The sequence below is a fragment of the Hoplias malabaricus genome, chromosome 4, assembly GCF_029633855.1.
Source record: "Hoplias malabaricus isolate fHopMal1 chromosome 4, fHopMal1.hap1, whole genome shotgun sequence".
NCBI lineage: Eukaryota > Metazoa > Chordata > Actinopteri > Characiformes > Erythrinidae > Hoplias > Hoplias malabaricus.
Genome location: NC_089803.1, coordinates 68,897,229 through 68,912,532, shown reverse-complemented (window position 1 = coordinate 68,912,532; position 15,304 = coordinate 68,897,229). Strand labels below are relative to the sequence as shown.

Here is a 15,304-nt window from a genome sequence, read left to right as displayed (position 1 = left end):
TTGGGTCTAAATACCACAAGGACCAAACCCCTGTTCAGAATGGCCACTTTCAGCAAACATACTTTAACGTAATGTAAATGTGTCCACTAGGGGGCAAACGTCCAAACCAGAATGTACAAAAAATTAGCAAAGTCTGAACAATGGAAAAATACAGAAAAAATACCTTCCATCTTCTAACTATTTTTTTAAATGGTTTATTGTTTTGATTACATAAGAATGGGTAACAGACAGTCACTCAGCATTTACCTGAGGCACAGGTACGCAGAGGCACATACCATTCATTCATTCCTTATCTGTAAGCGCTTATCCAGTTCAGGGTCGCGGTGGGTCCAGAGCCTACCTGGAATCATTGGGCGCAAGGCGGGGATACACCCTGGAGGGGGCGCCAGTCCTTCACAGGGCAGAGGCACATACCACTTGTATGAAATTCTGGAGTTGTGCACATCATCAGTGTCTCTGAGAGCCTCTGTGAGTCCCACTTACCTGTGATGACCTTCTTGGCTTCACAATACACCTACATTCACAAGTGTTTATCAGCCTTTAAAGGGACATTAGGTAGTATTTTAACAGGGGAATAGAGCCTCTGTTGTTGCTACTCCGGGTTCAGCCCTGCAGAAACTGCACTCTAACATTTGGAAGAGGATAGGACCCACTCCCTCCCTCCAAACCCTTGATTTCCTGACAGTGCCGTAAAAGTGAATTACACTCGGCAACTGCAAGGGGGCGCAGAGGCAAAAAATACTAAATCTTACCTAGAGTTGCTTTAAGGAAGGCATAGTGCCCAAGATATAATACGAAGTAAGAATTCAACAAGTACAGAAGCGTGCTGGACGGCTAGGAACTGAACTCTACAAGGGCCTTCCAGAGAGAAAGGATCTTAAACCTAGCCCTTCACCTCACAGCCATAAAACACAGCTGCAAACAGTCGGCTTATAGGACACAAGCATTGCTCCACTCCGCACCGCCAGCCTTCAAAGCCAACGGAAAACCACCAAACCAAGAAAACAATTTCATCCTATCCAATTCTCAAGCCTCACCAGGGCACTTTAAAAACACAACCTAAGGACAGAGAGACGAAATAAAGAAAGAAACGGGGGACACGGACATCTAAATGGAAGACAACATTAAGGAAAATATTGATTCTGTCCCTCCAAGCGTGACATCATGGTCAATAAAGCCCCTACTTTGGCTTAATGGCGTTGCCTGGGCGATGGGACAGAGCACTTTGCCTCCGTCACCTCCACAACAATGCTGTAAAACAAGAGACTCTGCCCCTAAATTTGCTTTTATGGCCGACAGAAAATAAACTCTCTGTCAATAGCAATTTCTGGAGGTCAGTGTTGTGGCCTCGTGCAAAGACTGAAAGGATTAGATGCATAAGAGGGTGACTCCAGCTACAGCACCCTCTCTGGAGCTCTGGAGCAAAACAGAGCTGATGTAATTTAGTGGCCACTACAGATAATACAATGAGCAGAAGATAGCAGTGCTTTGCAAGGCTCCTCTGGTACTCTTCTAAAAACATTGTATAATCAGCTGTAATGTTGTTTAATAGCTCTTAGAGTTCAGTCAGAACAACAGAAGAGATGTTTTAACCTCATGGAGTGGTCACATACATAAGAGAGCGTGTACGTATGTTTACAACCCCAGGGTAGAATCATCTGTAGATCCACTGGGGATTGAAGAGAAGTGTCCTGCATGTTTGTTAGTAGGGTAGAGTCAATAGAGCTAGAGCAATTTTCTGGGTCAAGAACTTACAGCCTTTATTTGTTCAGACATGGACAAGATTATTAGCCTTATACGCCTTTCCAGAAAACATTCAGTACTAGTTAAACACAGCAGTATTCCTTCTCTACGACTAGAAGTGGAGGGAAAGAAGCCTGACATCCCTTCACCACCAATTTTACACGGTTCAGGGGACGTCCACAGACATGTGTAGGTTGCTAAACCCGAGAGGTTAGATTCTAGCTGGAAACAAAAAAAATATTCGCTTTTGTCTACAGACAAACTGACTGTTTCAATCATTTATCCACAGTTTTCTACCATTGGATTGCAGTGGGTTATGGTTTACATGATGTCAGGTCTGCCACAGAGCGAATCAGAGCGAAGGCCGATACTTGACTCGACACAGACCCTACAGTGTAGGCTACGCAAGAGCCCTATGCCGTTGAGGGACGGTTTATACTCCTGCATCGCTCTGCAGTTACCCCGCCACACCACTAGGGCTGAATCTCAAACCTCTTCCTCTACACTACATTGTACACAACGCAGTGGTGGAGTAGAATTACTTTTCTACATCTTAGAGATGCATGTTTAGGGAGTCAATCGTTGATTGTGGCAGAGCATAGTTTAAATGAGGTTCCAGGAAAGAAACAAATACAAAGCGGCACGTTTTCCCCACGTGGTCCCGCTTCTCTTTTTTTTTTACTTTTGTTAAACCCTGACATCTACACCACGTCTGAGGAAATCTCTCGCCATGAATTAGCTGCTGTCTTCTCTCTGTCTCTGCGTGTGAAGGAAAGGAGTTTGTGTTCCTGTACTTTTTCGGTTCAAAGTCCTCCCGACTACTGACCAATCACAATTGTTGGTTCAATGCAGAAGGATAAACTGGGCTTTAGCAATAAGTTTTCTAACCCTCACCTCAACCACAGATCCAGCCTTCCAGCACATTCTGCCTCTAAAGGCCAGCTGGAAGTGGAGTTTCTTGTAAGAAAACCTTGTCTATGCTTCTGTGATGAATGCAGCATTCAGACAGCATTAAGATGACAACAGGATGATTGAGTTTTAAAAATGCAGCCCGCTCAGATACACTGCACTGTTTACATTACCATGGTGATGCCACTGTCAAAGGGAGTTAACCCGCTGTTGTTTTTCAGAGCAGGCGCCATACATACTACTAAACCTCCTCGCCACATAAATATATATTAAGTATAACACAGTTAGGCACTTGAAAACTGTAACAACATGACAGTAAATGACTGTAAACTCAAAAAAAAAGGTTGAAAACAGTTTCTGTAACAGTGAAATACCGTAAATACTTTTATCAGCCAACTTTTATCTCTTTACTGTAAAAAATACATAATTTCACTGTTAAACACACAAACCATTAGGAGGCGGTACAAGTGTCCAAGTACTGGGAAGAGCTGAGACTCATTAGGGAGCTCCCAGCATGCTTTGCTTCTCCATATTCTTTGGTTTTTTTCCTGTCTTTGAGACTTTTTGATTTTGGGTTTCATTGGGGTGATTATTGTATGTGTTTGTGTTTCTGTGCATGTTGTGACGAGATGTGTGTTGGTCAGGAAAGTTCACCGTCAGCCTGTGTTCCGAGTGCTGGAGTGTGGTGCCCAAATACTGCACTTTCATTTTGGCAATATCTCCTTTTAAAGGCTGAATATTGAATGCGGTTTGGCTCCGTCTAAATGTAGTCTCCATTCTCCCGTTTGTCACAATTTAAATGTTAAATTTATGTCAAAACAATGTTTCATTGTTATTTTTATGTAAATACTATGGCTTTTTTACAGCGTATATCTGTTTTTTATCAGAAAAGTACTGTAAACAAAACAGCTCTCTAAAAAAGTGTGCCAGTTTTTTATGGTAAATTTTATGGAAATTTATTTTTTACAGTGAAAGATCAACGCAAATTTTATACATAAAATTGAGTATGACATTATAAACGTGGGGGCGGCACGGTGGCGCTGCAGGTAGTGTCACAGTCACACAGCTCCAGAGGCCTGGAGGTTGTGGGTTCGATTCCCACTCCGGGTGACTGTGTGTGAGGAGTGTGGTGTGTTCTCCCTGTGTCTGTGTGGGTTTCCTCCGGGTGACTGTCTTTGAGGAGTTGGTGTGTTCTCCCTGTGTCTGCATGGGTTTCCTCCGGGTGACTGTGTGTGAGGAGTGTGGTGTGTTCTCTCTGTGTCTGCGTGGGTTTCCTCCGGGTGACTGTCTGTGAGGAGTGTGGTGTGTTCTCCCTGTGTCTGTGTGGGTTTCCTCTGGGTGACTGTCTGTGAGGAGTGTGGTGTGTTCTCCCTGTGTCTGCGTGGGTTTCCTCCGGGTGACTGTGTGTGAGGAGTGTGGTGTGTTCTCCCTGTGTCTGTGTGGGTTTCCTCCGGGTGACTGTCTGTGAGGAGTGTGGTGTGTTCTCCCTGTGTCTGTGTGGGTTTCCTCTGGGTGACTGTCTGTGAGGAGTGTGGTGTGTTCTCCCTGTGTCTGTGTGGGTTTCCTCCAGGTGACTGTCTGTGAGGAGTGTGGTGTGTTCTCCCTGTGTCTGTGTGGGTTTCCTCCGGGTGCTCCGGTTTCCTCCCACAGTCCAAAAACACACGTTGGTAGATAGATTGGCGACTCAAAAGTGTCCGTAGGTGTGAGTGTGTGAGTGAATGTGTGTGTGTGTGTGTGTGTGTGTTGCCCGGTGAAGGACTGGCAAGGTGTATTCCCACCTTGCGCCCAATGATTCCAGGTAGGCTCTGGACCCACCGCGACCCTGAACTGGATAAGGGGTTACAGATAATGAATGAATGAATGAATTAGGAACGTGTCTGTTGTGTAATCTCCCAAATATTCATCAACTATGTCACCGTTATTTTATTCATATGTTTGTTTTGCCTTACACTGCCCCAGCACTACACAGCAGCAGTTTTTCTCACCAAAGAAATGCATTAGAATTTGAATTAGGAAGAGAGACGGAGCTCCCATCAGTGGAAGTTAATAGATCACCCCATCAGAAAGGAGGAAATTACCTCCCGTGCGAGTCGCTCTCCAGTGATTAATTGATCTGAGAAAAAAAAGCAGAAAGACTGAGTCTAACAGGGACCGGAAGAGAGGTGAATGAGTCCAGGGAGTGCACGGCTGGATCTGTGTCCAGATTTGACCACTGCCAAGATACAACATTTTTATCTCTGCTGCCCTGATTTGTCTTTGTCAAGTGTCCGTACGCTCGTATATCTGATCTTAAAAATATGCTTGGGATGCGTGTGTAAAGGCAGGACAGGTATCAACCGTGAGGTGGAAATAAACGCTTTACAATTAAAATCAAGGAAATATAACATTGTAAATAAATTATAAACGTCATAACAGAAGAAAATCAAAATGTACAGCAGACAGAGAAAACAACACAATGTTACACACCTGGGTTTTATCGAGGGCTTTATTTGCAACATTCCTTTTATTTTATTTTTTTAGAATACTGAATTGCACAGTGTGTTTACTGAGGTGTTTCTGTTGGCCGTCGACTTTCCTAAAGACCGTGGAGGTCTAGAGTATTAGTCTTCTAACATGGCATTTTCAAACACTCACAACTGTGAACAAATTCACACACACTCATCCAGTCAATCACCTGGAGTGAACCCACACCGACAGAGACCTCCTCACATCCCAGGGCAGGGATTGAAGCCAGGACCCCAAGACCCCTGAACTGTGACAGTAGTGTGAGGCCTTGTAGGAAAGTCTCATTACAGGGAAGACACTTAATGTGGCAGCTGTTCACCATTAAAACTTTCATTCATTCATTCATTATATGTAACCCTTATCCATTGGGCGCAAGGCGGGAATACACCCTGGAGGGGGCGCCAGTCCTTCACAGGGCAACACACACACACACACATTCACTCACACACTCACACCTACGGACACTTGAGTCACCAATCCACCTACCAACGTGTGTTTTTGGACTGTGGGAGGAAACCGGAGCACCCGGAGGAAACCCACACAGACACAGGGAGAACACACCACACTCCTCACAGACAGTCACCTGGAGGAAACCCACGCAGACACAGAGAGAACACACCACACTCCTCACAGACAGTCACCCGGAGGAAACCCACGCAGACACAGGGAGAACACACTACACTCCTCACAGACAGTCACCCGGAAGAAACCCACGCAGACACAGGGAGAACACACCACACTCCTCACAGACAGTCACCCGGAGGAAACCCACGCAGACACAGAGAGAACACACCACACTCCTCACAGACAGTCACCCGGAGGAAACCCACGCAGACACAGAGAGAACACACCACACTCCTCACAGACAGTCACCCGGAGGAAACCCACGCAGACACAGGGAGAACACACCACACTCCTCACAGACAGTCACCCGGAGGAAACCCACGCAGACACAGGGAGAACACACCACACTCCTCACAGACAGTCACCCGGAGCGGGAAGCGAACCCACAACCTCCAGGTCCCTGGAGCTGTGCGACTGCGACACTACCTGCTGCGCCACCGTGCACCACCCCATTAAAACTTGTTCTGGATAAGTGCCCATTTACTGAAAATATTTCAGTTTCTGTTACTACTACCTCAACTGTGTTCACCATTCTGAAGGTAGCGAAGTTGGGTCGGAGCAAAGAGGAGGCAAAGGAGGCTTTATTTTATAAAAACATCACACTCCTTTAGTTCAATTTCATTGGGAAATGACTAGAAACCTACAGATAACTCTCCTACTCACTTACTCAGTGTGCTTTTCCACCCAGATCTCGGAAATGTATTCAGAAAACTGATTTCAGCACTGCCAGGTGGCTGCATACACTCACCACTGACGGAGCTCGTGTTTGGCCTTGTATCTGTCCTCTTCCAGAGCCTTCTGCAACTCTTCAGTGATCTTTTTTCTCAACTCCAACTCATCCACTGTGAATAAGAATAATAAAAAAAAAAACAGGGTTTTGGTGAGATTTCCTCATGTCATAGTGAATGGCAGCACAACTCTTGATCATGAGACAGGTGAAGGGCACCAAAGAAAGTGCACATTCCACATTTATGGTGGTTGAATACACAGTCATTTCTAGGAAAGAGCTCTCACCATTGAGCTAAAGACAGTAAACCAGCAACGCACCCACAACCACAGTGCCATAAGAATAAGCACTACACTTACATTTCCTAACACATTCTTAAGTTCATTCATTTATTCATTATCTGTAACCCTTATCCAATTCAGGTTGGAGGCGGAAATCATTGGGCGCAAGGTGGGAATACACCCTGGAGGGAGCGCCAGTCCTTCAGAGGGCAACACAGACACACACACACATTCACTCACACACTCACACACACAGACACTTTTGAGTCGCCAATCCACTTACTAACGTGTGTTTTTTTGGACTGTGGGAGGAAACCCACGCAGACACAGGGAGAACACACCACACTCCTCACAGACAGTCACCCGGAGGAAACCCACGCAGACACAGGGAGAACACACCACACTCCTCACAGACAGTCACCCGGAGGAAACCCACACACACACAGGGAGAACACACCAAACTCCTCACAGACAGTCACCCGGAGGAAACCCACACAGACACAGGAAGAGCACACCACACTCCTCACAGACAGTCACCCGGAGGAAACCCACACAGACACAGGAAGAACACACAACACTCCTCACAGACAGTCACCCGGAGGAAACCCACACAGACACAGGAAGAACACACAACACTCCTCACAGACAGTCACCCGGAGGAAACCCACACAGACACAGGGAGAACACACCACACTTCTCACAGACAGTCACCCGGAGGAAACCCACACAGACACAGAGAGAACACACCACACTCCTCACAGACAGTCACCCGGAGGAAACCTACACAGACACAGGGAGAACACACCAAACTCCTCACAGACAGTCACCCGGAGGAAACCCACACAGACACAGGAAGAACACACAACACTCCTCACAGACAGTCACCCGGAGGAAACCCACGCAGACACAGGGAGAACACACCACACTCCTCACAGACAGTCACCCGGAGGAAACCCACGCAGACACAGAGAGAGCACACCACACTCCTTACAGACAGTCACCCGGAGGAAACCCACACAGACACAGGGAGAACACACCACACTCCTCACAGACAGTCACCCGGAGGAAACCCACGCAGACACAGGGAGAACACACCACACTCCTCACAGACAGTCACCCGGAGGAAACCCACGCAGACACAGAGAGAACACACCACACTCCTCACAGACAGTCACCCGGAGGAAACCCACGCAGACACAGGGAGAACACACCACACTCCTCACAGACAGTCACCCGGAGGAAACCCACGCAGACACAGAGAGAACACACCACACTCCTTACAGACAGTCACCCGGAGGAAACCCACACAGACACAGGGAGAACACACCACACTCCTCACAGACAGTCACCCGGAGGAAACCCACGCAGACACAGGGAGAACACACCACACTCCTCACAGACAGTCACCCGGAGGAAACCCACGCAGACACAGAGAGAACACACCACACTCCTTACAGACAGTCACCCGGTGGAAACCTACACAGACACAGGGAGAACACACCACACTCCTCACAGACAGTCACCCGAAAGGAAACCCACGCAGACACAGGGAGAACACACCACACTCCTCACAGACAGTCACCCGGAGGAAACCCACACACACACAGGGAGAACACACCAAACTCCTCACAGACAGTCACCCGGAGGAAACCCACACAGACACAGGAAGAACACACAACACTCCTCAAAGACAGTCACACGGAGGAAACCCACACAGACACAGGGAGAACACACCACACTCCTCACAGACAGTCACCCGAAAGGAAACCCACGCAGACACAGGGAGAACACACCACACTCCTCACAGACAGTCACCCGGAGGAAACCCACACACACACAGGGAGAACACACCAAACTCCTCACAGACAGTCACCCGGAGGAAACCCACACAGACACAGGAAGAACACACAACACTCCTCAAAGACAGTCACACGGAGGAAACCCACACAGACACAGGGAGAACACACCACACTCCTTACAGACAGTCACCCGGAGGAAACCCATGCAGACACAGAGAGAACACACCACACTCCTCACAGACAGTCACCCGGAGGAAACCCACGCAGACACAGAGAGAACACACCACACTCCTTACAGACAGTCACCCGGAGGAAACCCATGCAGACACAGGGAGAACACACCACACTCCTAACAGACAGTCACCCGGCGGACACCTACAAAGACACAGGCAGAACACACCACACTCCTCACAGACAGTCACCCGGAGCGGGAATCGAACCCACACCCTCCAGGCCCCTGGAGCTGTGTGACTACGACACTACAGTTTCTGAAACAGAAAAGGAATGAATGAATGTATAGTTTTCGCCCTTCACTGCAGTTACAGCCCCTATTTTAGCTGTTGGAACACAGTGAGATCAGGTGATGAATAAAAAAGTGTTTGTTGGTTTCCCTCTTCATTAAGAGTCACATCATAATCCATGATCCATGTCTTAATAACAAGAGCTACGAAAATGCAAACGTCTCACCAATGGCTTTATGAAAATCCCCAGCATGTGTGCCTCCTCCTTCACATGGAAGTCTGTTGTGTTGATTTACAAAACACAAAAAGCCAGCCAAATGCTCCACCGTCATTAAAAACTGCTAAGGCTTTTAGCACCGGACCGTACAGCGTTCTGGTGACACGTGGGCCTAGATCTATCTGTTCCGCCGTGTCCTCAGGGGCGGCTGACAGTGGCCAAACGTTTAGAAACGAGCAGGTCTGTCTCTGGAGCACTTCGAGAGCTCCATTTAATAATGCATCCGTGCTTTAACAGATGGAGATTTAATCTGCTCCGAAAAAAATGATAAAAACAAAAAAAAAAAATAGGTCCCCACACTATCGCCAAATATCATACAAATCACACCAGATGGAGAGATGAGAAAATAACTCTAATAAATTTGTGCCTGATGCCTTGCATACAACATTTCCCTTCCTTCCCAGGCGCTCGCACAAACCGAGAGACGAGAACAGAGAGCCAAACTGGAGAGACAGAGCAAGAGTGAGAGAGGGAACGAAAGCCAGAGAGAGAGCGTGAGCAGAGAGTTTGACGATTTTGCAGCTACAAGAGTCCGAGCAAGGAGCCTGCACTTTGTATTTAAGTCCAGAAAACTCCACTGTCCACTAACAGATGTTAAAGGAAGCACAAAGTAAAATGATCTTCCTCCAGAGTCGATGGTTTCCTGCAGGAATGGCCAAGTTAAATTGTCTTTGTGAATTGTCCACAGTTGTGAGTAACTGGGTAAGATGTTTAACTTCACGTCTTTGCGATCTGACATAAAAGCTGGCCCAGCGCTGTGATTGGACACACTCAGACGAGGGGGCGGGGCAATTCTGGGGCAAATCTAAAAGATGGCGACACGGGTTCAGATCTGAAACTAACCAAATAAAGACAGTGTCTGATAACTGTGGAAAAATGAGGCAAAGGCTGACATCATCAGCTGACTCAGACACACAAATCCTGAGAGGAAGCAAGGATGGAATGGATGGAGGGAGGAAAGGAAGACAGACAGAGGAGGTAGGGAGAAAGGAAGGAAGGAAGAAATTATGGATGGATGGATTTAGGGAACACAGGAAGGATGGACTGGAAGAAGGTAGGATGGATGGATGACTGGAGAGAGGGAAAAAAGGATGGAAGGAATGAGTTGCCAGAAGACAAAAGATAAAGAAGTTAGTCTCGTTACAGCTGCACATGAGCATCTTCAGCTGTGAGGTGTTGATCGAGAAACAGAGGTAGGGAGAGAGAGACTTTCGGGATCCTCTAATTCCATGATATCTTACCCCCCCTCGAGTCTCTGCCAGGGGTCAGAGAAGATTCCAGAATGACATTAGCAGCCCAGACCCCCGTGTCACTGCTGAGTGCGACATGTAAATGTTAAAAGATTAAAAACTCATCATCTTTTGATATTTCCTCTCTCCGGCGCTCGCGCCCACACCCTGCCGCCGAAGGAAACCTGGAGAGTAGCTCTTGGGCGAGGAGATAATAGACAGAGGCAAATTGTGCTTCTCATCAGAAGTTTCATTAACCCCGGGACCCGAGCGAAGGGAGGGGTAATCTTGAACATTACCGCTTCCTCACGCTCCAACTTAAACGAGTCGGAACACCTTCCCACCTTCAAAAAAGAAACTCACAGGCATATCAAACACTCCGCCCCTTCCAGTCTTCCGTTCCCCCTCCCTACTTCACTGCTCCTCCACAGGTAGTGCACCACCACCGGTGTCCACACCCTGAGTCACGTACATCGTACGCTACAGTGTGTTAAATCAAAGTGCAAAAGGTGATCCACAACAGAGTCCAGTCCAGATCTTAGTACGCCTGTTAGCTCAGACTTTACCATCTATCACTGCTCTGGCTTCACAGGAAATCATCTTACTGTAACTTTTCTGTGATATGTTCTACTTAGCGGCTCTGTGCAGCCAGTATTTTTCTTGATAAATCCGTTTTCCTCTGGTGCATTATACAATCTCCGCTTAATGCTATTATTCCCAAAACAGCACACAGCGAATCAAATGTAAAATAAATGATATAAAACAATTTTTTATACCTTACTTATCTAATTTACTTATCTTTTCCATCTTACAGGGATTTAGGCTATGCTTTCCTTGCTTATAATTCTGTTGGGAGCCTTTTCTGATCTAAATACTCTACCCGCTGTTTTATTACGCGGCTGAACTTCTAAAAATCCACTGGTAGCACATTTTTCGAGAAGGTAGCACCAACAGAACACTGCATTTAATCCAAACCCATTTGCAGAGGTCAGAACAAACGTAAGCATGACACTGACCGTGAATTCCTTTGAAACTGTGCAGGGTTAGGAGAGAGTAATATCAAATGTAGTGTTCAAGACAACGCTGCGGAATTCATACGCAAATGGCACAGCGCTATACAACGATATAGAACAAATACAGAGGTCCATGGGGAATATCCGTGGGAATATGTTCATGGAGCCCCTACAGATGACTGAAACCGAATATAATTCTGAACTCTATGTGTTTTCCTGTGTGACTACCTGTGGGTTGTGTGAACAGAATGGATACACTGGACAGAGAAGGTTCGTGACTCAAGCAGAAAGTGGATTTCTTCACGTTAATCAGAATGGGTTCTACCCTGAACGTTTAAATTCCTCAACATTTTGAAACTGCACAGCAATTCTGCAGATAAGGGGCACTACTCTTCTCATTTATATTCTACTCACTGTGTAAGGTGTGATAAAAAAAAAATAATATAAATACATTTTTATTACAGGTGCTGTGTCTATATTTTCCCCTGCAAGTAACACACAAATGCAGTGTGTTAAGCCATAATCTCAAAAAATGCCCCCAATTTCTATCAGAAAGTTGGTGAGGGCAAAGAATAGTACGTTTGTATTTAAAGCATTTAGCCGAATCTCTCATCCCAAGAGACTTGCGAGTGTTTTGTCATCTTCTTTAGAGAATAAATCCTCACCACTACAGATAGGATTAGAGTCTGAATACCACTGAACTAAGACCCTGGCAGATACCGGAGTCAAAGCTGAACCCTAACAAGGGAAAAGCAATATAAATAAGTGTAAAAACATAGCGCAATAATCGCTGATGTCTGTGAAAAGAAACACAATTCAAGACAAAATATACAAGCTGTTTTAATGAGTGCAGAACTAGTGGTCATTGAAAAACTGCACCCAAAGATGAGTCCTCAGTCTGCGTTTGAAGACATTTCGGGACTCTGTTCAGATAGTGAAGGACAGTGGAAGTTAGTGCACAATTCTTGCCTTTGTAGACGAGCATCAAGGGTTAAAATTTGATACAAGTAGCTACTGCAAGCCAGGGTGAGGAATGCAGCAGTGGAGAAACTGGACTATTATACAGGAGGTCCTCGGGTTACGTCAGTCCCGAGTTACGATGTTTCGTGGTTACGACACATCTCCCATTTAAAGTGGTTTTGCGTCGTAAACGTCGTAACGTGAACTTCGTGTTTGGTGGCGGAAGAATACACGGTTACGCGGCTCGGGACCGAGGACGATAGGTGTTAGGATAGGATAAGTGCTTACAGTATGTTATTTACGTACAGTATGTACGCATGTTACCGACTTACACGGAAAATCGTTTTACGATGCGACATAGGAACGGATCAACGTCGTAATTCAAGGACCACCTGTATTTGAAATGGACTCTGACACTTAGATTGATGCTATTACAAGTATTAGTATTTTTATTGTTATAAACATTCATTACTTCCCTTATTTTTAGATAACTACTATAATTATGTCAATACATCTGAGCCAATTAATGACAAACTTAGTTGGTGATACTCTGAACATCTATCAGTAGTTTGATCACGGGGTTTTCCTCTATATTTGGGGGAGTTTTTCCTTCGTGTTCCTTAGGCATAAAAAGTTTGCCAGACTGATTTATCCATTTAGGAAACAGGCTGTACTAAATTACAAGTTTACGTCTGAAATTACACTGCACTAATGGGCACTTTGCCCAGAAACATGCACTAAGTTTTGTCACTGTTAGGACCTTTTGTCAATGGCCTGTGAAGCTTGTGCACTCATGCAAGAGTTGCTTCTTGTCAGAGCACAGAAAGCTTAACCAGAAACAGAACAATCTGCAAATAGTGACTCTGCAACTGTTCAACGTTCGCTGCTGTGTCTGATCCGCCGCCACAACTGGCCGATTAAGACAGACACGTTGCACGATAAATCACAGATCAGATACAGTTGCATTTTTATGGCGGTGTGAGGGGACTGTTTCATTAAAGAAATCGACTGCATGAGTGTGTCTTTAACACTGCTTCTTTCTCCCCGCTGGACTCGGCGGTGATCTTGAAGCAGGTAATTAGCGCATAAATGGGGCGCGAGGTGTGTGGGTTCTGTGTATGAATATTTATGGTGAACGGAGAAGCGGTGGGAGGATCAACCTCCGCTGCCGTCTAATCAGCTCACCCGACGGCTCCAGCCTTGATTTAGAGACAGGCCCGGTCACGGAGAGCCAGCCTTAATACCGCCACTCGTGGGCACACATAATCAATCCCCCTCATTAAGGTCACAACCTCTGGATATTATGCTGACAGGAGCATTGAAAATACGTGACGCAGATGGAGGGAAGAAAGTTGCCCGTGTGTCATGGTCTGCAATGAAAGTTTACCTGTTTACCACCTTTGTTGTTTGGTGGTGCAGTCTTCAAAAGGTCTTTCTTACTGATTTTCACCATTGACGCGGGATGGAAGATGTGCTTCAACGGACTCTCAAAAGTAATCTCTACAGACGTAAATGCATTGTCCGACCCTGCGATACTGCATTTTCTCATACAACTCCAAACACTTGATCATGTGTTTCACCAACTCTCCGCTGCCAAGGGACCTGTGCAGGCCACAACCACCGGAACTGACTTTGATCACCCTTTGTTTTGGGGTACGAAGTTAGGGCGAGTAAATGCAACCATCACAGAATCATCATTCAAACACCATCACCAACTCCAAGGCAACGGCTTGAGCTGCTAACAATGGAAAGTAACACAACCAGCTCTGATAGGAAGAAGACCATATCTGTATAGGGTCAGAGGGCAGTGTGGCACAAATATAAACCAATGAAAGTTTCCATTTTCTCGCAGTGTCTCCTCGTCCCAAACAATGAGAACAAGATGAAGCGGTATTTGAAGCTCCTCCTCTGTTTGGTGTTTGCTGTTTATATTAGAGTCGCGTAGGGCAACACACGACCAATAGACAGCCTCCAGAATCTCTGCCCACTTTCACTCTGATGTTATAGGACGGGAAATGGACACATACTTGAACAGAATGTGGATCATTCTGGTCTGGGATTAGTAACAGAACTGAGATGGCCAGCACTGCCCAGTGGGAAAAAACGCCAAAAGACAAGTAAGGGACAACATAATTTGAGGCAAGTTTTGCAGGATAGAGATTTTAATAAGAAATGAGAAGTCAGTGAGTGAGACTGAGTGAGTGAAAGAGAACATGAACATGAGAAATGTAGAGAGAGAGAGATGAGACACAGAAATGAAGTTAGGTGACATCAGAGGAGAGAGAATTATAAATCGAGAGAAGGTGCCAACATCGACAAAGATAGAGAGATGGAGAGTGAAAGAGAAAGAGAGAGATAAAGTCACAGAAAGAGAAAGTGAGAGAGGACAGAGAAAATGAGAGCGAGTCTAAAAGCGAAGTCAGTAAAAGACAGAAGCAGCGTGAGAGGGCCAGTGGTGAATTGGAGGAGAGAGCGTTTCTCGGTGGCTACGCTCATTAAGCTGATCTGTGTCTCGTTAACAGGAAGCTGTCTCGTTATGTTTGATGTGGTCAGGTGACTGGCTCTCTCCCGCTGAGGCAGAGTCATCTCTCTGAGCCTGGAGACGGCACCACCTCTGCGGGTAACACCACACAAAGATTTTCACACCTTTCTTCCAGCCGCTCGCTTCCTGTGACCACTGTTTCAGTACACGCCGCCTCTGGATAATGATGTGGAAGGAGAGGGTGTGAAAGTTCAAGAAGGAGAGCCATGAAGGGAAAACATTAGGACACTTTCC

The 15,304-nt window shown here is 46.2% G+C and overlaps 1 protein-coding gene across 2 annotated transcripts in view; it reads right to left on the bottom strand.

The window, feature by feature from the left end:
• Window positions 1-15,304, bottom strand: part of chchd3a (coiled-coil-helix-coiled-coil-helix domain containing 3a) — a 120,387-nt gene that overhangs the window by 96,391 nt on the left and 8,692 nt on the right. For both annotated transcript variants that reach the window (XM_066668568.1, XM_066668569.1), the window contains one exon: window positions 6,530-6,623. In XM_066668568.1, the coding sequence (XP_066524665.1) occupies window positions 6,530-6,623 (94 nt within the window). The remainder of the gene's footprint in view (window positions 1-6,529; window positions 6,624-15,304) is intronic.